The following is a 27,405-nucleotide window of genomic DNA, read 5'->3' on the forward strand; positions in this document are numbered from 1 at the left end:
TAATAATAAAAGAAAACAATTGTAGTGCACTATAAGAGAAGTTTGGTGAATGTGGTATCTCTTAAAATATCTTATTGTATACCACACTCACCCTTCTTGTGATGATGTGATATCAGATACAGTACCTGAGTGATGAGATGAAGCAAGGTGATGACTAAGCACCCCAGCTGTAACAGTGATGACTAAGTATTACAGCTGTAACCTCTGCAATGTGAGATCTAACAACAAAACTAGCACACATTTCTTTTTCCTTCTATATACTTTTTGCAAATAGGAGATTTGTTCTTACTATAAATCTCAACAACCTCAAATGTTATTTTATTTTTCTTTCCTAAGTAAGTCAGGAACTTGCACCATTTCATTTAGAGGAGCATTCTGACTTTTCTTTGGTATATTGACAACTTTTGTACTTTGGGGCCATTATTAAGGAAAGTAAGGGTCATGAAATATTGCAGCAGTCAGTCTGATAACTAAGCAGGTACTAGGTGAGTAACTGGTGGGTAACATATATGAGGTGTATACATTAAACAAAGGGATGATTCATGGTTCCAGGGAGATGGATCCAGGATAGTGCAAGATTTCATCATGTTACCTGTTTAGCACAGTATTTAAAACTTATGAATTCATTTTTTTGGGGAATTTTCCATTTAATATTTTCAGATCTTAGTAGACTATAATGAACTGAAACCATAGAAAGTAGAACTGTGGAACAAGGTGAGAATACTGATTTACAGAAAATGCTATTTAGGAAACAAAATGATCTTTATTTTTATCATTGCTACTATGACATTGTTTATATTTTTATATTTTTGCTTATTCTAAATAGGCATAACTAAGTGGTCACTTATGGTCTAATTGAAACTCAACTTAGAAACATCTAAAATAAAATTTAAGCTGGGTGCCGATGGCTCACGCCTGTAATCCTTAGTTACTCAGGAGGCTGAGATCTGAGGATTGTGGTTCAAAGCCAGCCCAGGCAAGAAAAGTTTGTGAGACTCTTATCTCCAATAAACCACTCAGAAAACTGCAAGTGGCGCTGTGTCTCAAGTGGTAGAGCGCTAGCCTTAAGCTGAAGAGCTGAGGGACAACGCCCAGGCCCAGAGTTCAAGCCCTATGACTGACAAAAAAATAAATAAAAATAATGTAATAATTAAAATACATTTTTAATTTTCCAGAAATATGTTGGATTAACTGTGTCTTTTGATATAATATAGGGGTTTGTTTAAATCTAAAATATATGAAAAAATATTCTACTTTCCACTGAAAATGTTCATATTTCTCCATAACTGGCTTTCTTTTTAGAAATCCCTGGGAGAAAAAAAAAATAAAAGGAAAAAAGGAAATCCCTGGTCATCTGTGTACTTATATTATCCTGGGGATATGGATACTGTTGTTTCCCCTAATATCTATTAGACTTGAACCCTCAGATGTGCCAGTATTATACCAATTAACTATATAATCTATACTTCAGGTCTGTATTGAGCTCCCTGAGACCTCTGTGAGCCCCTTTATGGATGGCCACAACAAAGCCTTGCTTATCACCAAGGCAACTAGAGAGCTACCCTGAGGTTTTGGAACATAAGGATTAATTGCAGCTTTTGGCAGCAATTTGCCCCTGTGCTGTTAGGTACATGAATCTACTTGGTACTGGGTCTAGAGCTTACCAAGTTTTATGACTGTCAGTTTAATTAGTTTCATGACTTGGGTGCTGGGTTACTTCCCAGAGTGTTCCTCCTTTGTGTCCCCCCTCCCCCCATATCCTACTCTATACCCCAGTATTTATTTTTCTTTCCCTATGGCCAAGTCTTTGCAATGACTAGTTGACAAGAGGAAATCTAAATTATATTTTTTTTCCCTCAAAGAGATCATCATTTCAATCTAAGGCCCAAAACCAAACACTTGCTTGGATTGATGGACTATAAATACTAAAAGCAACATGGAAAATGAACCAGACTATGAGAATGTGGAACAGAACCTCTGTGCGAAGACTGCTGAAGAAGAACTGAATAAGTCTTTCAATCTAGAAGCTTCACTTTCAAAATTCTCTTACATAGATTTGGACAAGGAACTGGAATTCAAAAATGATTTGGTAAGCAGTGAGGGAGATAAAAGTATAACAGAGGGGTGAATATGATCAAATCACGTTCTATGTATGTAAGGTAATATCACAGTGAAACTCTTCACTTTGTACAATTAATATACATTTTAAGAAGATATAATCCAGTAAAATTTCAGCTTCTATGAAGTGATGATTTTAACAAACGTGTTGCTTACAGTGTGCTTTATGATCCAAACACTCTAAGCCTATCATTTTTGCATAGGTTACTAGGAGTCTGTGCAGTTTTATGAGATACTATCACTCTTTATTTGTGCAGTCCATTACAGTTTATAGAACACTTTGATTCATGTTGTCATTTGAGCTTCACAGCTGTCACAGCACTGTGATAATCCATTTTATAGATGAAGACACTGTTGTGTGGCTATTAAGTGACTTTTCAAGGTCATAGAGCTAATGGTAGGTTTAGAATTTTTATCTGTCTCCCTCATTGATTGAAATTATTTTAATAGGTTTCTGTGACTATGAGAATATTTAATGATAAGGTTCTTGGCCTAGTCATCTCTTGTCAAAATTTATGAAATAACTAAGAATGTCATAACAGACTTCAGTATATTGCTTATGTCATGTCTAAATTTACTAAAGCAGAAGGGTGTCATAAGACATGGTGCTTGTCATCTTGATGCCCTCCTTGGCAGGTGCAAAAGACCACCTTTCTAGAAAGGGTCATTGGGGTGTGCAGTCAGTGCATGCATCTCCTTGAGAGTCACTGAATGAATGTATGGACAGGAAAGAAAATGATTCTGTAGTCTTTTGATCAACCCTTTTTAGCACAGATTACTGAATGGACTATATAATCTGGTGGTAGAGTTGCCCATTTTCTTTTTTTCTTTCTTTTTTTTTAGGTGGGGGGCTTAAACTCAGGGCCTGGATACTATCCCTGAATTTTTTCACTGTAGGCTAGCACTCTGCCACTTTGAGCCACCGAGCCACTTCCGGTTTTCTGGTGGTCAGTGGGAGATAAGAATCTCAGACTTTTCTGCCTGGGCTGGCTTCAAACCATGATCCTCAGATCTTCTGAGTAGCTAGGATTACAGATGTAAGCCACTGGCACCCCTTTTAATTGACACTTAAACAGTCTCATGATTGTAAGAGGAAAGGCATCATTGTGTGAGAATTAATTTCTTTTTTTTCTTTTTTTTTTTTTAGATTGATGACAAGGAGTTTGATATTCCTCAAGTTGATACTCCTCCAACTCTGGAAAGCATACTAAATGAGGTAAGTAAATATTCATGATTGCTATCATTTTGGGACATTGATTTTAATACTCTTTGGGTTTTAGAGTATATCTGGATGCATACTGTCCAATATAGTAGCCACTAGTTAATAAGTTACTTTCTCAAAGCTCCTGAAAAAGGGACTCAGTAGCCACATGTGGGTGGTGTCTAGTATACTGGGCAACACAGACGTACACTATTTCTAGCACTGGTCTAGATTGTGAGCTTCTTAAGGGCAGAAACCATGTTTTGATCATCTTTAGAGTCTTTGTGCCTAGCACAATGCCTAATTTTTGGCAGATTTAAAAAAAAGTCTTTTTTTTTAGGACTGAAAGTGTAGTTCAGTGATAGAACATATAGTTAGTATGCATGAAGCCCTTGGTTCAAGCCCCAACACTGAAGAAAAAAAAGCTTGTTTGTGCTTTATTATGTGAAGTTCTAAATTCATGTCTCTTTGGAGATACAATGTTGGTTGTGCTAAGATATTTAAATACTTGATCTTCTGACACTGAGGAACACCTTATGTAATGAGCTCGATCAGTCTGATCTTGAGGGAAACTGAACTTCCAGAATTTATGTCACAAATACCAACTCTATTAAGGTTTCCTGCGTTGAACTGGTGTTACTCTTTTCTGAATTGGAAGATTAAAAGGCAGTACATGGGTAGTAAAGTATGCCATGAAACCCTTCAGTTCAGACTTTTTTTGTGTGTGCTAGTACTGGGGCTTGAACTCAGTGCCTAGACACTGTCCCTGAGCTTTTTCCAGTCAAGGCTGGGGCTCTACCACTTGAACTACAGCTCTACTCCAGCTTTTTGCTGGCTAATTAGAAATAAGAGTCTCACAGACTATCCTGTCTGGGCTGACTTTGAACTGTGATCCTTAGATCTCAGCCTTTTGAATAGCTAGAATTATCTTGGGGTTCATTTTGCCTAACATCAACTTGTCTGACAGTTTCTGTTTGTCTCAAATAGCTAGAATTACAGACGTAAGCCACTGGTGCCCAGCAGCTTAGACTTTTTGACCCCAAAAACTTGCTTAGAATTTTTCTTGGAGGCTTTAGCTTCTAATTTGCAAAAGACTTTAAAAAAATATATTGATCTATTTCAGATCTATAGTTTTGTTCTACAAAAGGTAAGGATGCAAGCATCTCTCAACAGAACTGATATCATAGCTTTGAGTATGTTGGACCTCTGTCTGTGTCACTTTTTTACCTGTATAGTAGGATTGTAGGCAGTATTTCATAGAATGTAAACTACTTGCTCTTTGAACTTTTTCTTTTATGGCTTTGATTTCTGTTTTATATATATATATATATATATATATATATATATATATATATATATATTCCTTTGATGTTGCTGTGTCTTTAAATATATTTTAACTTCAGAAATGTTCTGCATGATTCATGGGGAGACTGGAGCATATCCAGTTTTGACAAAGGCAGTGTTGGGTCTGAAAGAATCCTGTTACAGTGAAATGTCCCTTATTTATTACTTTGTAATATAGAGAAATATCTTCTATTTAGATATGAGGAATTAATTTTAGTCAGTTTTTTTAATATAATCTTATTTACATTCTCATTTCAATTAATTACCAAGTGTGAAATACAAATAAGTGTAGAAGACTGTGTATGAAACTCCCACTTGTAAATATTTATATAATGTTGGTAAAGAAAATAATACTTATGAATGAGGGTATGGCTTATAATGAAGGCACACTGTTCTTACAAAACTTCCTTATCTCTCTGTAAAGTAAATACTGACATTAGTGGTTTACAGAGATGATAAATCTGCTATCACCCAAAGTATAACTTGGTGCCTGGTATGTTTGGGTCTTGATGCTAGAGTTATAAAATGTTATGTGACGATCTCTGTCCTTGAGAGAGAAATGGGACTGGAAATTGGCCAGCCTTTACACTACACTCATGGAGGTAGGTGTGGATAAATGAAAGAAATGAATTTCAATTGTAGAGTATTAAATAATTAAAGAAGTAGGCCTGGGAATGTGGTTTAGTGGTAGAGTACTTGCCTAATATATATGAAGCCCTGGGTTAGATTCCTTAGTACTATATAAACAAAAAAAATCGGAAGCGGCACTGTGAGTCAAGTGGTAGAGCACTAGCCTTGAGCAAAAGAAGCTCAGGGACCGTACCCAGGCCCTGAGTTCAAGCCCCAGGACTGACAAAATAATAAGAATAGTAATAATTTAAAAAGTAAGTTAAAAACTAAATAAGTAAAAAGGACAGAGTAAATAAGTATTTACTAATATCAACCTGGAGAGCTTGGAAGGAATGGATGATGTCCAAGATACTTAAAAAAATTGAAAGTTAGAGATGACTGATACATCCTGGATCTTGGAACTAGGGTATGAAATAATAATTCTAGGCCTTGTTATTCTTTGAAATTGTGCTACTTCTGAGATTTTTAAGTCTGAATTTCTATTAACTAGTCATAACTGCCTCTCTTATTTTATTACCTTAACTTATTTAATCTCATCAAGACCACCTCTCTTGATCTTTCTTATATTCCAGTCCCTTAGAGGGGTCTTACTATTGAATTATGCAACCAGAAGTAACTTTTGAACCTTTTTTTCCCCCCTGGTATTAAAATTTGAACTCAGAGTCTTGTAATTGCTAGGTAGGTACTCTGACAATTAAACCACATCTCCAGGCTTTTTTGCCTTAGTTATTTTTCGGATAGGTAGACTGGCCTTGGACAGCAATGCTTATATCTGCACTTCTCCATAGCTTGGATAACAGTTGTATGCTACCATTTCAGTCTTGTTTTTTTGTTTTTCTGGTTTTTTTTGTTTGTTGTTGTTGTTGTTTTTTTTTTTGGTCCGGTCTTGGGGCCTGAACTCTGGGCCTGGGCGCTGTCCTCAGCTCTTCAGCTCAAGGCTAGCACTCTACCACTTGAGCTACAGCGCCACTTCTGGCTTTTTTCTTTTTTTTGCTTATGTGGTGCTGAGGAATCAAACCCAGGGCCTCAGGCATGCAAGGCAAGCGCTCTACCACTGAGCCACCTTCCCAGCCCTTCAGTCTTGTTTTTGAGACAGGGACTTGCTACCTTTTACCAGGGTAAAAACCATGAACTGTGATTCTCCTATCTCTACGTTCTTTGTAACTGGAATTACAGGCATTCATGATCATACCCAGCTTGTCTTATTGATGTATAATGGACATACAGAAAGGTACACAAATCATAAATGTATAGCATGGCAAATTTTCACAGAATAGTCTGTGTAACCAGAGTCTAGAGGAAGAAGTAAAATATTACTACCATTCTAGAAGCTCTTCTGGTGTCCCTTTAGTACAAACAACAGGGTAATTATTATCCTAACTTCTGTCAGCATTGATTTGCCTATTTTAAATGATAAATGTGGAATCATGTACTTCTGGCGGGGGGGGGGGGGAGGAGGGGGGGATGATCTGGTCATGGGGCCTGAACTCTGGGCCTGGGCGCTGTCCTTCAGCTCTTCAGCTCAAGGCTAGCGCTCTACCACTTGAGCCACAGCACCACTTCCGGCTTTTTTCTTTTTGCTTATGTGGTGCTGAGGAATCAAACCCAGGGCCTCAGGCATGCAAGGCAAGCGCTCTACCACTGAGTCACCTTCCCAGCCCCGGAATCATGTACTTTTATACACATGTGTTCACATATAGAATATGTACTTGTATGTCTATTTTCCTCAGTGTTATGTTTTTCATACTTTTTGTGTATAATATTTATTTACATTATGATATAAAATTCTTTATGTATACACTATTATATATTCATTCTACTATTGACAGCCATTTATGTAGTTTTCCAGTTTGTGTCCACTATAAAGAGCACTGCTGAGAATATTTTTACTCACATCTTCTGGTTACACACATTCTCTTGGGCATATACCTAATGTACAAGTGATGTGTGATAGGTGTAATTTCATTCACCTCTCATCAATACTGCCATAGTTCTTCAAAGTGGTTATATTGATAAACACTTTCTGGTTAATTGTGTACATATCAGTTTTTTAATTTTTCTGTTTTCCTTTTGTCCTCATGCTTAGTGGTTTCACATCATGGTTTTAATTTGAAATTGCCTTAGGATTGATGAAATTGGATACCATGACATATGTTTCAGTGATTTGGGTATCACTTTTATGAGTAACCTTTTTCTGTCTGTGACCTACTTAATTGTACTGAGGTGTTGTATGTTTGTTTGTTTGGGTTCTTTAAAAAAAATTTGCAGGTTGGGAATGTGGCGTGCTTGCCTAGCATGTGTGAAGCCCTGCGTTCGATTCCTCAGTACCATATAACAAAAAAAGCTGGAAGTGGTGCTGTGGCTCAGGTGGTAGAGTACTAATCTTGAGCAAAAGAAGCTCAGTGCCCTGGCCCTGAGTTCAACCCCTGGGACTGGCAAAAAAATAAAATTGAAAATAAATTGCTTTTGGCTAGACTTTTCAATTTTTACCTGGGGCTAGCCTCAGACTGTAATCTTCCTATCTGTGGCCTCCCATATAGTTAGGATTATAGGCTGGTGCCATTACTCCTGACTTGCTTTTTGAGATAGAGCCTTGCTAATTTTTTGCCTGTGTTAGCCTCAAACCTTGATCTTCCCTTTAGTAGATATATTTATTGATCATCTTTTGTTCTATAAAAGACCTTTTTACTCTACTAATTTTTTTTGATAAGCACAAGTTCTTCATATAGTCTACCTTATTAAACTTACATTATGGCTAATTTTTTGGTGTCTTTTTAAAGAAAATTTGACCAGCTGCAAGGTCATAATGACGTTATCCTATGGGTTCTAAACCTTTTATAGTTCTACCTTGCACATTTAGATCTATAATCCATCTGGCAGCTTTTGTATATATTAATGTGAGATATGATCTAACACACTGTTTGCCGAAAAGGGTATTTGTGGTTATGGCTTTACCTTTGTGATACATCAGGTGATCAGATATGTATGGGTCTGATCCTATTGGTCTGTTAAGTGTAACAGACCCAAACATTTCCTGCCTCCTATGTAAAAATACAGAATGAAAAGACTCCTCAACATCACTTTCTATTGATTAAACCTTTTTAGTGGGGTTTGTTGGTAGTTTCTAATCTTCTGGTTCTCTTCTTGTCTTTATGATTGCTTTCCTTATTCTTAGTGTTTGCATTTCCATATACGTTTTTAGAAAACAATATATACAAATGCACACACACACGTAAGTTAGCTGAAATTTGATTAAATGGTGTAGATTTTATACATCAGCTTAGAAAATTGTTGTCTCCACTCCATGGCAGCACTTTAAAATTCAGTCTTGACATGCTCAGTCTTACATTTCCCCAAATTTCTTTTTCACTTCTGTAAACCTTGCTTCACTCAGCTGATTGATTTTCCTTAATTATGTCCCCAGGCTGCTTAAGAAAATCAAATAAGGTTTTGATTGAGTCTCTTAAGACCTTGGTGCTGGAGTTCTTGTTTCTGAAGTTTTCTTCTCTTTTTCCTACAGCAGTTGTTTAAATCTTATAACTCTGAAGTAATATAATGTCTCCTTGTCAGTTGCTAATGTTGTTTTAGCAGACATGTGTATGAAGTTATCTGGAAAGCAGTTGTAAATACAGACCTAAACTCCAAGAGAAATGTTGATGTATTTCATCAGGGTCATTACCCATGGTACTTAAAGCATAGGTTTGGATGAGCTTGCTGAAACAGGAGGTAGGTAAGTGGTAAGACAGCTAAGAATATGAATTGTAGGGAATAACACTGAGTACATGGCAGAGAAGGAGCTCAAGAACATGACTGATAAGGGTGCCCATAATCTGTAAGAGAACAGGGAAAAGGGACAGTTGGAAACCAAAGGGAGAGAAAATTTCAAGAAGTAGGGGGATGGTCAGCAGGGTTAAATGCTGCCTGGAAGACAAGCGCATGCTCACTAAAACAAGACCATAGGCTAGTAAGTTCAGCCACATTAGTAGTCAGTAGCCTGGGAAGAGTAGACCAAGGGTGGAATAATGAGCGTGGATTACTTTCTCAAGAATATTGTTTGAAAATGTAATGTGTTTGTCCAGCTGTAAAAGAAAGTAATTTTGGTAACTTATAATCAACTCCTTTTTTCTTTTCTTTTTTTTTTTTGGGTCCGGTCATGGGGCCTGAACTCTGGGCCTGGGCGCTATCCCTCAGCTCTTCAGCTCAAGGCTAGCGCTCTACCACTTGAGCCACAACGCCACTTCCGGCTTTTTTCTTTTTGCTTATGTGGTGCTGAGGAATCAAATCCAGGGCCTCAGGCATGCAAAGCAAGCACTCTACCACTGAGCCACCTTCCCAGCCCTACAATCAACTTCTATGAAGCCTTCTTATTGTGCTTTATCTGTTGTCCATAGGTTTTGTGATCTCTTTTTGTCTACTTACTCGTGCTGGAAACCTTGGAATTGTCTTTGACTTCTCCCTTACCAATACTCCTTCCTCATTTACCAAGGGATTTTGATTTTATCTCAGTAATATTTCTTTTGATTTCTTGATTTCTGCTATATTCCTCAACTGGGATCTCCTTTTCTTCCTGCCTTAGTCTCCCGCTGCCTCTCTGTCCTTCATATAGTCCATTTATCTCTCTAAAACATGGTTCCCATCATGCCTGTCCACTTCTTAAAAATCTAAGTTGCCTTTCACTGTGTACTACATATACTGTATTGATTCATTAAATAAGCAAGTACTGGTTTTGTGTCATGCTTTGAACTAGGCACTGTGGGTACCTTTTGCCACCTAGCTTGGTAGAATAAAAGATGTTATAGAATTTGGATTTCAGTTTATGTTTCTTGATCATCTCAAGCATCTATTCATATATTCCCTTCATGTTCAGTCACTTCATTTTCCATGGGCAGGATTCATATTATGAAATCAATACATATGTATGCAGTATTTCTTACCCAGGATACCTTTCTTATATCTGCTTGTCATAGTTCTTATAGTACTATATTCAGTGGTATTTATTGTCTTCTAATTGGACACTGTCTGTTAGTTAACCAGTGAAGTATCTTTAAGAATTATTCTGCAGCTAACAGTAATCTGCATAACAGTTCCAAAAACAGAAGTTTTTGACATAAACTGTAAATACAGCGATATCTGTGTAGTTGAAGTTTCATTTTGGCAGTTCTCTACTGTGCCTCTTTAGTTAATAAGAATGCATGGAATAGGGGTATAAAGCAGAAGCAGGAGTTTAATAAAGTATTATTTTGGGGAAAACCACTAAGGCCTATCTGAGTAGCTAGGATTATAGGAATGAGCCACCTTGTCTCAGACTATTTGTAATTTTGAGTTTATTGTTCTGTATTCTTTCAATTTAGACTGATGATGAAGAAGAATCTTTTGTTCTTGAGGATCCTACACTGCTAAACATTGATACTATTGATTCTCACTCCTATGATACTTCATCTGTGGCAAGTTCAGATAGCGGTGACAGGACCAATTTAAAAAGGTAAATATTCATGCGTGGTATATGGCCAAAATATTTGATCGTTAAAAATGTCAATATTCCTTTATAGTACTATGATCTATTGAAGGTCTTCATGAAAGTAGAAGTTCCACTTGTTTGAAAATAATAGCTTAGTAGATCTAAAGATTTAGGCAGTGTTGAGGGAGAAGATAAAAAGATGGTTAGTATGACCACTATCTTCTGTGCCCTACACACCCCTTAGACTCCCATTCTCTAAGGTCAGCTTCAGTGTTCCTTCATCCCTTGGCGTAGGTTCAGAAGAGAATCTCAAAGATGATGAACAATTTGGAAATAGCTTCAATTTTGGCTGCTTTTCACTTTCTAAATTCTTGGAGAGAACATGACAAGGAAAGAGAAGTGGGGGGAGAATAATACAAATATTTCTTTCAATTTACTTGTAACTTTACTGTGGATAGTGTTTCCTGTGGGTTTTGTTGTTTTGTTTGTTTTGTTTTTGATGTTGAACAGCCTGGAAGTTGTCCCTTAGCTATTTGCTCAAGAATGTGCTTAAGCCACACCTCTAATTCAATTTCTTTGTGTATTTTTCCTTCTCCTCTTAAGGTATGCCCATATCTAAGGATCATTGCTGGATGGTCACCTGCTCACCACTGTATCTGGCTAGTAGATAAATGTTTTAGATGACCTAGATACTGCCTGCTTAGAAGTGTGGTATTCTCCTGTTACCTCTATAATAAACTCACACATTCATTGTCACTTGGATCATTTAAAGCTCATCTCTCACACCCTCACTCCAGCCCAGTCTGAGCCTCCTTGCCTTCATTGTTCCCTGATACACAGTCACCATAGCATCTTCATATTTCTGCACATGCACTTGCCCAGCAGACTCAAGGTCATCCATCAAGGCCAAATCACACATTTTCTCCTTTCTAATAGCCCAAATAGAAATCTGTTCATATTTACATATTTTGCTACTTTGCTCATTTCTATTCTAACATTATCCTTCAACAGTTACTCACTAGTCCTTCCGGCTAGGCTGTGAGATCCTTGAGAGTAGAAACTGTGACTTCATTATTTGTTTCCCTAAAGTACACTTTTTTTTTTTTTGGTGCCAGTCCTGGGACTTGAACTCAGGGCTTAAGTGTTGCCCCGGAAGCTCTTTTTTGCTCAAGGCTAGCACTTTACCACTTCAGCCACAGTTCTACTTCCAGCTTTTTGATAGTTGATTGGAATCTCATGGACTTTCCTGCCTGAGCTAGTTTTGAACCTCCATCCTCAGATCTTAGCCTCCTGAGTAGTTAGTATTATAGGAATGAGCCACCTGTGCCAGGCTAGCAGTATACTTTTAATTATACAGATTAGGCATTTAATGTTTGTTGAAAGTTTCAAACTTAATTTTTTGAGGCTTGTAAGTGGCTCACACCTAGCTACTTGAGAAGCTGAGATTAGGATAATTGCAGTTTGAGGCTGGGCCAGGCAGAAAAGTAAATGAGACCCCCATCTCAACCAACATAAAAAGTGTGATAATGTGTGCCTGTCATCCCACCTGTGAAAGAAGAGCAAATAGGAGGATTTATGTTCCAGGTCAGCCTGAGACTGTTTTAAAAAAAAAGGGTGGGGAAGGGTGGGGACACGGGGAGAAAGCATAAAGGGCAGGAGGTATGGCTTAAATGGTAGAATATTTCCCTAGCAAATGCAAGGCCCTGAGTTTAAACCATAATACCACAAATATAAGTAAGCAAATAAATATTACTTGTTGAATGATGAATACTGTTCATGAAAGGAGCCATTAATAGGAGCAATAGAGAGTATTGAGTGAGATATTGAGAAGGTGGTTTTAGGAAGGGTGGTCATGGAAGATAAGAAGGCAACTGGGGGAAATTCAGATAGGGCATGAGGAGTGCTTGTAGACACCCTTCTTGAGAACAGTAGGACCTATTGCTATGGTACTTACTATGAGCAAGAAGCCATGTGAATCAGTAAAAAAATGGTACTTCCATTTATTTCCCTACTTGTACTTCTGTGAGACTCAGCGTGGGCTTAGAACACATCTTACTGTGGGACTGCTAAAGTCTTTATACTTCTTTTTAAAACAGAGCTAACAAATTACAAACAGTGCTATTTCTGCCTTTCTTCCTTCAAAGCATTGGAACCTTGCCTTTTGAACATTTTTCATCTGTTCTTAAATGTTTTTTTTTTTTTAGGAAGAAAAAATTACCTGATTCTTTTTCACTCCATGGATCAGTTATGCGACATTCACTTCTAAAGGGAGTTTCTGCCCAGATAGTGTCTGCAGCTGTGAGTATTTTGTTCTCCCCAGCTTTATAACCTGCAATGGCGTAATGAAGTAGGAATGAGCATAAAACAAAGCACAGCTCTTCTCTTGGCCTGAGGCTTAAGAAAAATAAAATCTGGCTTTCATGGTTTTTATGTGATTATTTTTGACTCATAAGACATGGCTACACATCTTGACATAGAAATTAGTGCAGCCATGAAAATAAAGGTCTGCTCAGAGTTTTGGGTGTGCCTCAATGAAAGATGGCAGCAAGCCTAGAAGAAAAACTATCTGCCTTTTCTTTACATTCCTTTTCAGGTTAGCTGCCATCTTGGGTGTATGATCGAAGTAAAGTGCTTGGTTTTACAAGAGAGAAATGATGGATCAGATTTTTTTTTTTTTACAACCAAATGGTTTGGAAAATAATCCACAAGTCATTCCATGTGCCTTATTTCATTAACTCTTACAATGTTAAAGTAGATAAAGGCATTTTACAAATTATAAAGCTGTTTTACAAATTAGAAGGTAGGCTCAGAGAAGAGACATTAGCTTTTGTTTGGCGGTCGCAGAGCAATTACTTAGATTTGGGGTTCTAGCTCCATGTCTAATACCTCTTCGTTGTGAAAGTGGTATTGGTAAATGCAGCCATTATATGATGACAGTAACATAATATCTGTGGCCTTTTTAAATAGAGTCCTTGGTTAATGTAAATAAGTATTTCATAGTTTATCAAGACAATAGACACTGATCACACTTTTCCTTTGACTAAAGTCTATACTTTTACTAAGTCTTGGAATTCTAGTATTCTGAATTCAGTGTGTAGATCCTGCATATAATAATAATGTCAGATCTGTTAGGAACTTTGATGTGGTTTCATGTTCTTTCCATAGAGTTTAATTGGCATTTTGCATATTCAATTTGGACAAGAAGTAGAGGTTTTGATTTTTGTTCAAGAGAACAGGAAGTAGACACAGAAGTCACCAGGATATCAAAATCATGTTGTAGTTTTCAGGGTTATCACAGAAAGATCTTATTGCAGATTTTTGAAAAAGAAATAAAGAATAGGTTTACACTGGGCAGCTAGTATATCCTGATCCACCTTGTATACACAATGTCAATTTAAATAGAAAGATGGTCAAGCAATGGAAGAAAGCTGGGCAATTGTCCTTCCTGTAGGTGGAGAGTAACTCATATATGCCAGAATGGGAACCACCTGTTGAGGATTACATTTCCATGACGTTTTCTGAATTTAATCCTTATGTAGGTGATGAAATTCATTCCTTTCAAAATCAAGATGAACCAGTACAGTCATTTGACCCACCTGTGCAGTTTTAAAAATATTTTGAATAATGGAGACTGAACTAAAACTCAGACGCTGTCCAGTGATTAGATAAATCTGTTTTTTAGAAAGGTTTCTCCTCCCTCTTGAAAAGGAGGGGAAAATTCTAATAAATCCCAGAGTGTTTGCATTCTGTTCTTATTTCCTTGCTATGGCTGAGCTCCTTTGGTATGTTCAAATGAAAACTGCTTTTGCTGTGACAGTCATCATGTGGTGCCTTCCTAATTTTGGATTACCAGCTCAATTTAAGTTGCATGCTTTTCTGTGATGGTTGGTTTATTAACATGTAAAGCTGGTTGTATTTTTGGATATTTTTCCTGAATATCAGGCCTTCAGTCTTGTGGGCATTGATGGTATCAGGGCTGCTTAGGGCCTTGATCATCGGCTCCGGAGCCCATGCATGTAAAACACTTAGGAGAGATGAAATTTTTGGAGTGGTGAACCCCATTGCATAATTTTGGGATCTTTCTAAAGTAATATGACATGTGGCTACATTTAAAATTAATTTAAATTAACGTTTTAAGGATCTTTATCATTTTAAGGATCAGCCTTAAGATACTACAGATGCCATAGTGCTGTGCCTTTGTTTCAATTTGCTTTTGAATGTGTTCAGCCCAGAAGAATCTCCTGGGGGTGCTTATTAAAAATACAGATTTCTGGGGACCACCCCAGACCTCCTAAATAGGAATCTTGCAGTATAAAGAGGGGATCTGCATTTGAATAGGCATCCCTGGTGCTTGTGTTGAAGTCTGGGTTTAGACTACCATTACCCTAAGATGTTACAGCACTGGTATTAAAATTCCATATTTTCTAAAATGCTTCCCACATCTGTGTGTTCTTAGCTTTTGAAGTCAGGTGACTTTTAGTTTTATTATTCAAATTCCAGTTTGAATATAGTTTATGTTTTTCATCAGTTGTCTCATTCCTTTTTCCCTCTCCAGAACACAAATCATGAATCAATACTTGTATGATTCTTAATTGTCTAGCATTATTAGGCATGCTATACCTGAACATATATACATGAAACTGGATATATGTTGCTCTCCAAAACCTTTCTTACATTTCCATGCACTTGAATAAGTTTCCTAAGTTTATGAGAAAATTAGGTAAATGTATTCTGCCTTTGAGAGATAACAGTAAGGAGTTAACCACACTGACAGGGACAGACAAAGCAAATATAAAGTGGTCTAAATAGCCTGACCTGGGAGCCCTGAGTTTGAAACAGTCTAATCACTTCTGAGTAGCTTTGGGCAAGTCTACCAAACTGAAACTTGTTTTCTTGATCTGGAAAACCAGAATAATACTGCCGGACTGTTCTTTCTCTCCAAGTTTGAAAAGCTCTTTGCTTCTATAATGGTGCATCACTGTGAGCTGCCATTATTATGTAACACTATTTAAGGGTTGAGAGGTATAAAAAAAAGCATCAGGTAGATACTTTTACACTTTGTCACTTTTTATTCTTGTTTTGACCCCCAGGACAAGTTATTGAGCTACATAGAGGAATATTTGCTATCTATGTGAACACTTGGAGAGATTAATACAAGAACAGTTATGAGACTTTGAATTTGTAAGGAGCTGAACTAACAATCTTCACTGTCTTAGGCTGAAGAACGATTCAGTATCTCCTTCTGGGGCTTGATTTAGGGTTAGCAGGCAATCTGCTGGACAGGAAGCTCCTATGGAAGTAGGATGTCTTCAGCCCATGTTTCTCTCTTGAATTTCCATGAACTCCTACAATTTTGACCCAGTAGTATAATGGTGTGTTTACATTATGGAAAAAACAGACCTCTTTCCTCTCTTTTTCCTTTAAATTTCCATTTATAATCAATATTCTTCCTGAATCATCTGCTACAGTTAGTAAAATAAAATGATCCACTTTTTTGCTCTTTGTTGTGAATATATACAGTTTTTGTAAGGCAAAAATGAAGGTTCCACTTCTTGTCTGAATTGATTAGATCAAAGTGTATGTAAAAAGAGACCCTTATGCCATATTCTACTTTCAAATAATATCTTTTCAAATACTTCTTTTTTGAATTTTATTTAGGACAAAGTAGATGCTGGCTTGCCTACAGCAATTGTAAGTATACTTTTAATCTTTGGAAAGTAAGCCCTTTGTCTGATTGGGTTTTCTTAGATTTATTTTTACAGTGTACAAAGTGGTTACATCTGCTATTATGATAATGAGTTCATAAGTCATTTTAGCCTTAGTAGTTAGGTTTAAAATTTGTCCATGAAAGATGTTTTCTTTTTTTCTAATGTATGTTACTCTTTAGGTTTTTATTTGAGAAGCAAATAATAGAGTAATGATTAGCCTTTTCTCGCTTTGTTTGTATGTAGTGTCACCTTGATAGAGTAAATTTGCTCCTCCTGTGATCAGTCTCCCTTCTGTCATAGAGAATGGAAAAACATTCGGTGAAATCACTTTGAGATTAGTAATATAGATTTAACAGCCCTGGACTCCATTGCCAAACCTGCTGCATAGTAAATCTGTATACTAAACCTGTGCAGACCTGGGGGTTGGAGAATATTGAAAGTACACTAATGCTTCTTTTTTCTCATCTTTTTCCAGCTGCCCCATTAGTCTTTGGTGAGGAAAGTGAGCTTGTAACATTTCTGGGGCCTTTTGACCCCTTGGATAAACAAGGGAAAAGCACTCTCATGCCTTTCATATACCTACCAGTAGGCTCTTGATTGGGCTGAATAATTGTCTTTTACTTTGTCTGGACACTGGTGTTTTTTAAAAAGTACATTTTATTTTTATTTTTTGGTGGTACTTTTATTTGAACTCAGAGGCGGTTGATCTAATGCTGAGCTATACCTCCAGCCCTTTGCTGTTCTTCCTTTTCTTTTTTTTATTGTTAGGGTCATGTTTTCTGCCAGGTACACACCTGGACTGCAGTTCTCTCATTCTTTATTTTATTTATTTATTTATTTATTTAGGGTCCGGTCGTGGGGCCTGAACTCTGGGCCTGGGCCTTGAGCTGAAGAGCTGAGGGACAGCGCCCAGGCCCTCAGCTCTTCAGCTCAAGGCTAGCGCTCTACCACTTGAGCCACAGCGCCACTTCCGGCTTTTTTCTTTTTTGCTTATGTGGTGCTGAGGAATCGAACCCAGAGCCTCATGCATGCAAGGCAAGCGCTCTACCAGTGATCCACCTTCCCAGCCCAGTTCTCTCATTCTTTACCTCCCACCATAGCTGGGAATTCAGGCACACACCATGCCTGTCAATTGGTTGAGAAGTGATTTTAGGGACTTTTTTGCCAGGCTGGCCTCCCAACTGCAGTACCCTGATCTTAGCTTTCCAAGTAATAGCACATAATAGTGTTTCTCTTTGAGAAAATGGATTCCCAGAAATAGAATATCCTAAGTTTGATTTCCCATTTTGCCTCCTAAATGAAATTCTTATTTATGACAGTACCAGAGGAGGACAGAGGAAGACAGACCAATAAACTACAGTTATTTCAGGATCTTTGATGTGTTGTCTTAAAATGTAATTTTCCCTTTTGTTTTTAGGCAGTGTCCAGTTTGATAGCAGTGGGTACATCTCATGGATTGGCCTTAATATTTGGTAAATTTTCTAAGTACTTTCTTTTAAATATTAAGAGGAGGGAGGAGTTACAGAGGTGGAAAGGAAGGGATAGCAGAGGAAAAACAAAGGAGGGGGTAACAATGCGCAACAGGAAATGTACTCATTACCTTACTCATGTAACTGTAACCCCTCTGAACAGTATCTTTACAATAAAAAATTAAAAAAAAATCCTTTCAGGTTTTATGTTTTTAATCACATTTTATATAATGGACCTTCTTTTTTATTTTATATTTTCTTTTTAAAAAATTTCAGGGGTATTTATTTTTATAGTTATTATAAAAGTGATGTATAGAGGGCTTACCATTTCATAAATCAGGTAATGAGTATATTTCTTTTTGGACAGTATCATTCCTTTGTTTGCTCAAACTTTCCCTTTTCTTGCCCCAGACTCCCCAAGTACGGGAATTACAGGTGTGATCCACCATGCCCCACTGAGAATACTTAATAGCTGAAACATAATTTGATCTATGTAGAACCTTGTATATTTATTTACTATACTGTAGATAACAAAATATTTTTCAGTTTTTGAACAATTTAAATTTATATTTGTAAATCTATTATTACCAAAACTTTATATAATATGTAATTATGATGCCTATTGTTATCAATTGTGATTGAGATAATCAGTTTTATTGATTGGGCACCAGAAGGATGGAAAAATATGTTTTTGAAATAACTTTAGAATTGATTCTCTGAATAATACTTTTTTCTTGCTAAATAGTTGTTATATATTCATAATGGAAAATGTAGAGAAATATAGTTGAACAAAAAGTTGAGGATGTAAAATACCAAATTTTAGGATGCAGGAGCAATCTAATATTTCTAGGTGACCTTCTAGTGTTTCTTTTTATATGTACATATGCACATATACATCCCCAAATAGGATCATGTTAATTTATAATCTGCTTTTCATTATAGGTTTGTCCATAGTATGCTTTGTGTGTGTGTGTGTGTGTGTGTGTGTGTGTGTGTGCGTGTGCGTGTGCGTGTGTGTGTGCGTGTGCGCACTCAAGCATGTATATGCCAGTCCTGAGGTTTTTTTTTTTTTATATTTTATTTGTGAACATACTCTACAGAGGGGTTACAATTACATGGGCAAGATAATGAGTACATTTCTTAGCAAGCATTGCAGCCTCCTCCTTTGTTTACCCTTCACATCCCTTCCCAGTCTCCCCCCTCCAATCCTCCCCCCCCTCTCCTCCCCCCAGTCCTGAGGTTTTAACTCGGGCTGAGCACTGTCCCTGACCTTTTGTGCATGCTAAAGACTAGCTAGCACTCTACCACTTGAGCCACATCTCTACTTCCAACTTTTTGGTTGCTTATTGGAGATAAGAGTCTCATGGAGTTTCTTGCCAAGCTGGCTTTGAACTGCTAGTTTCAGATCTCAGCCTTCTGAGTAGCTAGGATTGTAGGTATGAGCCAATGGTGCCTGGCTTTCTTTTTCTTTTTTTTTTTGGGGGGGGGGTCCGGTCATGGGCCTGAACTCTGGGCCTGAGCGCTGTCCCTCAGCTCTTCAGCTCAAGGCTAGCGCTCTGCCACTTGAGCCACAGTGCCACTTCCGGAATTTTTCTTTTTGCTTATGTGGTGCTGAGGAATCGAACCCAGGGCCTCATGCATGCAAGCCAAGCGCTCTACCATGGAGTCACCTTCCCAGCCCTGGTGCCTGGCTTTCTATAATATGCTTTTTAATGGATCCATAGTAAACTCTAAAGGATTTATCAGAATTTACTTAACCATCTCCTCCCAGAAGATATTTAAATTGCTTCTAAATAAATAGTGCATGAGTATCTTCAGTTCTGCAGTTTTTTTCATGCATATTACTAAAAGTATATTGCTTAGGTCAGGACCTGTACACTAAATAATTAATATTTTTGTATAATTGCCTTCTAGAAAAGTTTTATCAGATTAGTCTCCTATCAGATGTAAGAATACATATTTTCTCTAAGGGTACAATTACTATTTAGAACATTATACTTTTTGAGGAAAATCTTATAAGGCTTTGTAATTTAGTCTTATTTTTTCACATATGAGATGATTGAGGACCAGAGAGTGACATATGCAGATCCAAGTCTAGAATCAGGGCGTACTGAATTCTAGATCAGCTCATTTCCATATTCCAAGTCTCCATATCCCAAGCAGTTCTTCTGTTCTGAGAGAAAGGGAGGCAAATTCCAAGATATAATGGGAAAAATAGAAGAACTGAGGTTAATGAGGAGAGAGTAGAATGCATATATTTATCAGTAAGTAAGATGCATGTTAATTTTTTTGTTCCCACTTCCGAATACTCACTTGTCCTCAACTCTGTCTGCTTTGACATTCTTTTCTTATCAAGAGGTTCTAAGAATATGTGACTGCTTATAATCAAACCTGTGTTGAGCTTACTGCAAACCAATTGAAATGAATACTTTTAAAACTAACAGAGGAAAAGAATACATTACCTTCTAATACTGTCTCTTTCATTTCCTTAGGCCTGCTTTCTGGGTTTTTAGATTCCCCCAGCAGCTTTCTTATAGATTTGATGAAATAGTAATCTTTTATTATAGCCTCATGGAGAAGAAAGTATGCCAAAGTGAGAAGGAATCAGTATTCTTAGTATGATTTGAGTTTTAATAAAGTAGATTATAAATTTTACTCATTATTCTTTGAAGGAAGAAGTTTAGACAGCGCTTTTTAACAAATGGATTAAAATATGCTAAAAAGCCCAGAAACAAATAACAGACACTATGAAGTGTCTAGACTAGAGGTCTGGGTTAGATCTGATCTTTTAAAAATGTCTGTATTGATTCTTGAAGAAACTGTAGAGAAAAACTATACTTATTTAAGTACTATTAGAATCTCTTTGAAATAGAGTTTGAGTCATCAAAATAGTTATCATAAACTTTACTTAATGCATGATGCATGGTGCCTGTTCTTATAGGCACTTGTGTATCTGGGTTTTTACCTTGTATAGGGTCTCAAAGGTTCAAAAATTGATGTTTCCCTATCCCAAGATTCTTTTCTTTTTCTTTTTTTTGGGGGGGAGCAAGCAAAAGAAGGAAAGGGGATTGTTAGTATAATTTAGTGCATTATCTTTTAGAAATTGTCCTTGTTTCTAGCTAACTGAAATGTGGATTTACTTACTATACTGTTATTTGAATATTAGACATTTTCCTAGATCTAGTATCTGAATATAATTATAAATGCTAGAAACATCAGTGATCGAATATAATATCATTCTGACCAATAACTAAATCTTGTCATTTATACCCTTCAGATTTTACCTGCATTTTCTCTGAACTTTGAACTAACTTCTTCTTTTTTTTTTTCCTCTCTCTTTTGATCTTTTCTTTGTGGATTCAAAAGGAAAAGGTATAGTAAATTTGGTATGAGTAGTTCTTTTTCTTTTGACTTTTTAATATTGAAAGAGAATACTGTCAATTATAGTGGATACCCTCTTATGAAAGAAAACTAAGTGAAAATTGGTTAAAGCAAGAATTGTGAAAAAATATAAATATATGCATATCTTCAGTGTTTTGGTCTCTTAACTAGTTTTTACTACGTGGTAACTACCAATTTATTTCCTAATATTTTGATTACAGTCTTTTAAGTTTGTATGTGCCAGTTGGAGGTCTTCAGCAACTTTTTAGGGACTGAATTTCATCAATAATGGGTTATGCAAAATTCAAGCACCTGTGACTCAATCTATGAGTGGAAAATACTACATTTTAACAAAACCTTCCTTTAATCTTTTACTGTTATTTTTTCAACACCTCATTTCATGACAGTCTTATAAAATAACACACCTTTATCAAATTTGTCTGAAACATCTACTGTTCATTAGAATAGTGCTTTCTTTTCTACTGTTGGTCAGTTTATATGCTGTTTATTTACTTGGTTCTTTTGTTATTATTTGTTTTTTGGTATGGGTCTTGGGTTTGAATTCAGAGTTTGGGTGCTATCCCTGAACCTTTGTGTTCCAAGCTAGTGCTCTGCGTTTTTTGGTAGTTAATTGGAATTAAGAGTCTCATGGGTTTTTCTATCTATACTGGTTTGAATCAGGATCCCCAGATCTTAGCCTCCTGAGTACCTAGGGTTACAGGCATAAGCTACCAGTGCCCAACCATGTTTACATTTGTAAACATGTCAATGGATGATAGATGTCTAAAATTGACACGGGGTCTTTTAGAATGTAGCAGTGATCTGGAAGGTAGCCAGTTAGCCAGGGGGATTCAGTGCATCCTAGTCTTTATCAGGAAGTTTTACAGGAGAATGGAACCTTTAAGGTAAAAGTGTTTTTCCGTTTTATGAACATTGGTGAAAAATGTTCCCTAATAAGAGCTCCTTTCTTATTCTCCATTGGTCTTAGAGAATATTATAGTGTGAATAAAGGATAAGAATGGTATTGTTTTCTACACACATGATAAATTTGATTTCCTCTAAAAGGTAGGTTTCCTGCTTTGATTGTCTTTGGACCTAATTAAAACAAATTAGGGCGAAGAGATAGAGGATTGGATTAAATTTGATATATAGAAGAATTAGAAATTCTTGAAGAGTGTGTTCAAATTCATATTTTAAGGTTATTGTAGACTTTATTATTTGGCTTTTCTTTGCTATTAAGCTTATTATTCCTTTTTGTTTTGTCTTGTCTTGTGTATTTGTGAGATAGGATCTTGTGATCCAGCTCAGACTGACCCCAACTCACTATGTACTTAGCTCTGTCCAGGTCCTGTTATTCTTCCCATCTGACTAATATTTAAGTATTTTATGTTTATTTTAACTACATATATTTTAACCTCAGGATTTTCCAGAATTATCTGACTACAACAGTGTTTACTTATTCTAGTAGGAAAAAACCTGCTGTCTTCTTTCCACAGAAAGCCTACCTTTTCTGAATTTAGTTGTACTTATATAAAAGCAAGGTTGTTAACATAAAGATAGAATGTATAAAGATAGAATAGGAATTGAAATTTTTCTTTGTGGAGTCAAAGTAGATTACATTTTATATGTAGTCCATTGCCCATCTCATCACTTGCTGGTTTTGAATGTTTGCATATAAATCTAATCTATAAATTAATTGGTGATGGAAACCTAACAATATTTGAGGGACATTGAGTTTGTGCACTACCTTATTTTATTATTTTTTTCTTTTCAGCAAAGTGGTGAGCTATTGGATGTTTTCTATATTAGGTACATGAAGATAGGAGGAGTAAGAGAAATTGAGTGACATTCCAAAAATAGCCTAGATATATAGCTGAAATGCTTGCAACTCTTCAGGTGTAGTGTTTGGATTAAGTTTCAGGAGTGGATGTTTCACAGACATGGTATTTTATAGAGGAACATTATAAAAATAGCAAAAAAAAAAATTTTTTAAATCAAGAAAAAAAAAAGAATGTGTGCAGTGACATAACCCCAAATGATGTAAAAATATTCACTGGAAGATTCTAATGGTATAACTTCCTTCAACAATTATCTTACAGTTGATCAAAATGTATATCAGGAAGCTGGCATTTCTGGTGTGTTTGATGTGTGGTCTGTGTATATGTGAAAGGTATAGGGATAGAAGAAGGGTAGGTGAATTTTGTCATAATATTCAATATGTGAAAATGGAACTAGGAAAATTGAGGGAATGATGGAATGTAGAGAGATGGAGGAGAATGACAGAAGGGCTGACATTGATCAGGATGCATTTTACTCATAAACTGGGATGTTGAATTGAAACTCTCTTGTACAACTACTTCTTCAAGTATGGGGAAAATTGCATACAAATGTGCAATTATCAATAAAAAGTAAATGTAATATTTATTTCAGGAGTGGCCAAGGTTGATGATTTAGTTTCCTCTCTTAGCTGGTTTTAGTATGTGGGAAGAATGGCTAGGAAAGCACAGTCATGCATGGCATTTTAATCTTGCGTTTTTGATATACCTTTTCCTTCCCTCTTTTCTTTCCTTGCCATTCTTAACTTTCCTCTCTTTTCAGTGCTTTTATTCTCTATTTGATTATACCCTTCATTCTCCTGCTCACTCTTTGCCTTATAAGAATTCTTATGTTTTCTAATTTAAGTGTGAACTTAGTTAAATGAGAAAGCAATAGTGAGTATATTAGTGGATCAGAATTCTATGAAGTTTGCATTTCAAAGCAGTTCCACAAAGGATCTCAGCAGTGTGATATTTGAAAACCATTCTGTATCTGAAAGACAGGCCACCAGACTCCAGGGTGCTTCTTTGTGGTATGAAATTTCATACCAGCCTCTGTCTTTGTCCTCTTACTTTCAGTTCATCTGTTGCCAATATGTGTGACCCAGGGTGGTGGCACACACACACACACACACACACACACACACACACACACACACACACACACACTCTCTCTCTCTCTCTCTCTCTCTCTCTCTCTCTCTCTCTCTCTCTCTCTCTCTCTCTCTCTCTCTCTCTCTCTCTCTCTCTCTCTCTCTCTCTCTCTCTCTCTCTCTCTCTCTCCTCTCCTCTCCCACTCATGGTATCATGTCATTTTCCAAACAGATATGTGGATAATCCATCAACCGTGTAGGTGGCCCTGACAAAGTAATGATCACAGAACACACTGTTGAAGGTCAGCAGTTTCAGTGGAACAAAATGAAATAAGATGCGAGAAAGTTAGAGAATAAGAAGTTTTAATAATTAGGATTAAATTAAGTGAGTAAAGTAGGAGGAAGCCAGTCTGTATATAAGCAGAAGAAATCTATAATTGTATCATTCTAGATGTGAACATATGACTTTTAAAATAGACCTTCTACATTTGAGTTTGTTTCTTTTTGAATTTTTTTACTTCAGAAATCCAGAAGCTAAAATAACTTGGAAATAGTATTTTCTGAGTACCAGATACGAAATAGCTATTGTTTCAGAACTCTTTAGGTGGTTGATTGCTTTTAGATTCAATTTATGAACACGGAAAATTACTCTTACAATGTTCACTTTGCACAGGCAAAAGTAATTACCTAATATCCCTACATCTGAGAATGAAAGTCTGCAGGTTCCTTCTGATGATTAGGTTTACTCTAAGATTTGCAAATGTGAAAGCTGTTCAGAAGGTTATGATGACTGAGTGAGAGGCACTGAGCCAAGACTAGGAGTGTTGATTCTCTCATAGTCTTGGCTCTCAGAAGGTCACAGTCTTACAGGAAAGTGAAGACAGATCTAAAATCTAGTGGTCTAGATAAGTAAAGGAGGTATATACAGATATTAGGGGGGTTAAGAGAACTCCTGGTTCTGTGGTTTGCAGTTGCTTTTTTCCCTAAAGAGTTTTATTTTGTCACATACCGTCTTACATTTATGTTTTTGTTTTCCATCTCCCTTTTTCCCCCCAAGTACAATCATGAACTCTATAAAATAAACATTGCCTAGGAAAAGCCCTTGGGCAATTCCTTTTATTTATTATGTAATAACATTTAATAAATGTTTGAGTGCCTCCTTGAAAAATCACCATCTGATTTTTCTAGTTGGTGATTAAGGCAAGGTCCTTATACTCAAAGACCTTAATCTAGTGAGATTTGAATTATTTGCTTTTAGCATATTGAACATCATGCATGAAACCCTTTTCTGAAGTAGTTTAAATGTTTACTCCAAAAGTTCATTTGCACTTCTTCATGGGTAATATGAATGTAAATTTCAACTAAATTCCAAACTAAAACTTTTTTTTAAAATTTTTTTATTGTAAAGATACTATACAGAGGGTTACAGTTACATGAGTGAGGTAATGAGTACACTTCCTCTTGAACATTGTTACCCCCTCCATTGTTTTCCCCCTACCATCCCCTCCCTCCCTCCCTTCCCCGAGGTTCTTTTTTTTTTTTTTTTTGATTGTGATTAAGTGATTGCTTAATTTCCGGAAATTCACAGTATTGTGGAATAATGATGCTCATTTTTTTTTTTTTTTTTTTTTTTTTTGTCGGTTGTGGGGCTTGAACTCTGGGCCTGGGTGCTGTCCCTCAGCTCTTCAGCTCAAGGCGAGCGCTCTACCACTTGAGCTACAGCGCCACTTCCGGTTTTCTGGTGGTTTATTGGAGATAGGAGTCTTACGGTCTCTCCTGCCCGGGCTGGCTTTGAACCGTGATCCTCAGATCTCAGCCTCCTGAGTAGCTAGGATTACAGGCGTGAGCCACCAGCGCCCTAAAGTCACAAGTTCATTCTAACTTTCCTGGAGCAAATTGTCTATCACAGTCTATAATATATAACGGTGCTCACATGTTATATACCATATATGTGATCAGCAGCATGGGGATATTTGGTAGTGGTTCAACCAGATGAGTGCGAGTTCTTTGTTTCTTAAGTCCTGTTAGTTTTGTCATATCACCTAACATTTTGGATTTAGCATCCACTTATCAGGGAGACCATGTACTGTTTGTCTCTTCGTTCTTGGCTTACCTCGCTCAACATGATTCCTTCTAGCTCCATCCATTTCCCTGCCAAACTAAAATGTTTTAACTCTCCAGTCTTGGGTCTTGAACTCAGGGCCTGGGCACTGTCCCTGAGCTTCTTTTGTTCAAGGCTAGCACTCTACCACTTGAGCCACAGCACCACTTCTGGCTTTTTCTGTTTATGTAGGGCTTCATGCATGTTAGGCAAGCACTCTACCACTGAGCCACATTCCCAGCCCCACATTTTAACTTTTTAAGTTTTGATTTTTGAAGGAGTGGGCAATGTCCCACCTAGGTGAGACTAATATAAGGCCTGTGTGACAGAACAAACATATATGCTTCTTGAATGCTTCTGACTGGCTGCTTGAGTCTATCTGCCTATATTGATAATATGGTAATGGCCCTTGGTAGGCACAAGGTTCCTTACCCCTGCAAAAAGGTAATAGTAGTAAGTAGTAGTGCCTGTATCCTAGCATCTTGAAAATAGCACAAAAACAATTCTAGATGAGGCAGCTGAGAGATGGCTGATTTAAGAATATACAATTTTAGACTTATCATTGGTACTTTTTACGTTTTCTCTTAATGTTTTCTCTGTTCCTGGTATATCAATGCCTAGCTTCTACTCAATGTTCAGTAAATGTGTTTTTAAATGAATGTGTCTTCATCATCTGCTTTTGATTCTTGCCACTTCCAGTCTTTAAAAACATGCCTATATTATATTTATGTATTTGTTTTCTTACATTCCCCTGCCACCCCTGATTGGGGATTGAACCCAGGACCTTGTGTGTGCTAAGCAAGCATTCCCCCATTTAAGCTAAAATTAATTACCCTCCTATCCCCATCCCTCTTCCACTTCTTTCACTTGTCTTTGAAAACTGCTTTCTTCAGATCAGAATCAAGCATTGCGGCTCTGCTTGGGTAGCACTAGTGTTGGAGCTCAGTATGGTGCCATCTCTGCCCTTAGCATCAACAATGACTGCTCCAGACTTCTTTGTGGGTTTGCTAAAGGCCAGGTAAGATGTAAAATTTCTTTCTTACCCAAGATAATGTTATAATTAATTTTTAAAAACCAATGTCTTTAG

General features: G+C 36.8%; 1 protein-coding gene across 2 annotated transcripts in view; it reads left to right on the top strand.

Moving 5' to 3' along the window:
* The window catches only part of Vps8 (VPS8 subunit of CORVET complex), a 228,588-nt gene that overhangs the window by 12,880 nt on the left and 188,303 nt on the right, over positions 1 to 27,405 (top strand). For both annotated transcript variants that reach the window (XM_070029739.1, XM_070029740.1), the window contains 7 exons: positions 1,863 to 2,089; positions 3,266 to 3,334; positions 10,645 to 10,775; positions 12,956 to 13,049; positions 16,410 to 16,442; positions 17,877 to 17,931; positions 27,212 to 27,336. In XM_070029739.1, coding sequence (XP_069885840.1) covers positions 1,937 to 2,089; positions 3,266 to 3,334; positions 10,645 to 10,775; positions 12,956 to 13,049; positions 16,410 to 16,442; positions 17,877 to 17,931; positions 27,212 to 27,336 — 660 coding nt within the window. In that variant the 5' untranslated portion in view covers positions 1,863 to 1,936. The remainder of the gene's footprint in view (positions 1 to 1,862; positions 2,090 to 3,265; positions 3,335 to 10,644; positions 10,776 to 12,955; positions 13,050 to 16,409; positions 16,443 to 17,876; positions 17,932 to 27,211; positions 27,337 to 27,405) is intronic.

The sequence above is a fragment of the Dipodomys merriami genome, unplaced genomic scaffold (assembly GCF_024711535.1).
Source record: "Dipodomys merriami isolate MVZ:Mamm:240054 unplaced genomic scaffold, mDipMer1.0.p SCAF_2, whole genome shotgun sequence".
NCBI classification, from domain to species: domain Eukaryota; kingdom Metazoa; phylum Chordata; class Mammalia; order Rodentia; family Heteromyidae; genus Dipodomys; species Dipodomys merriami.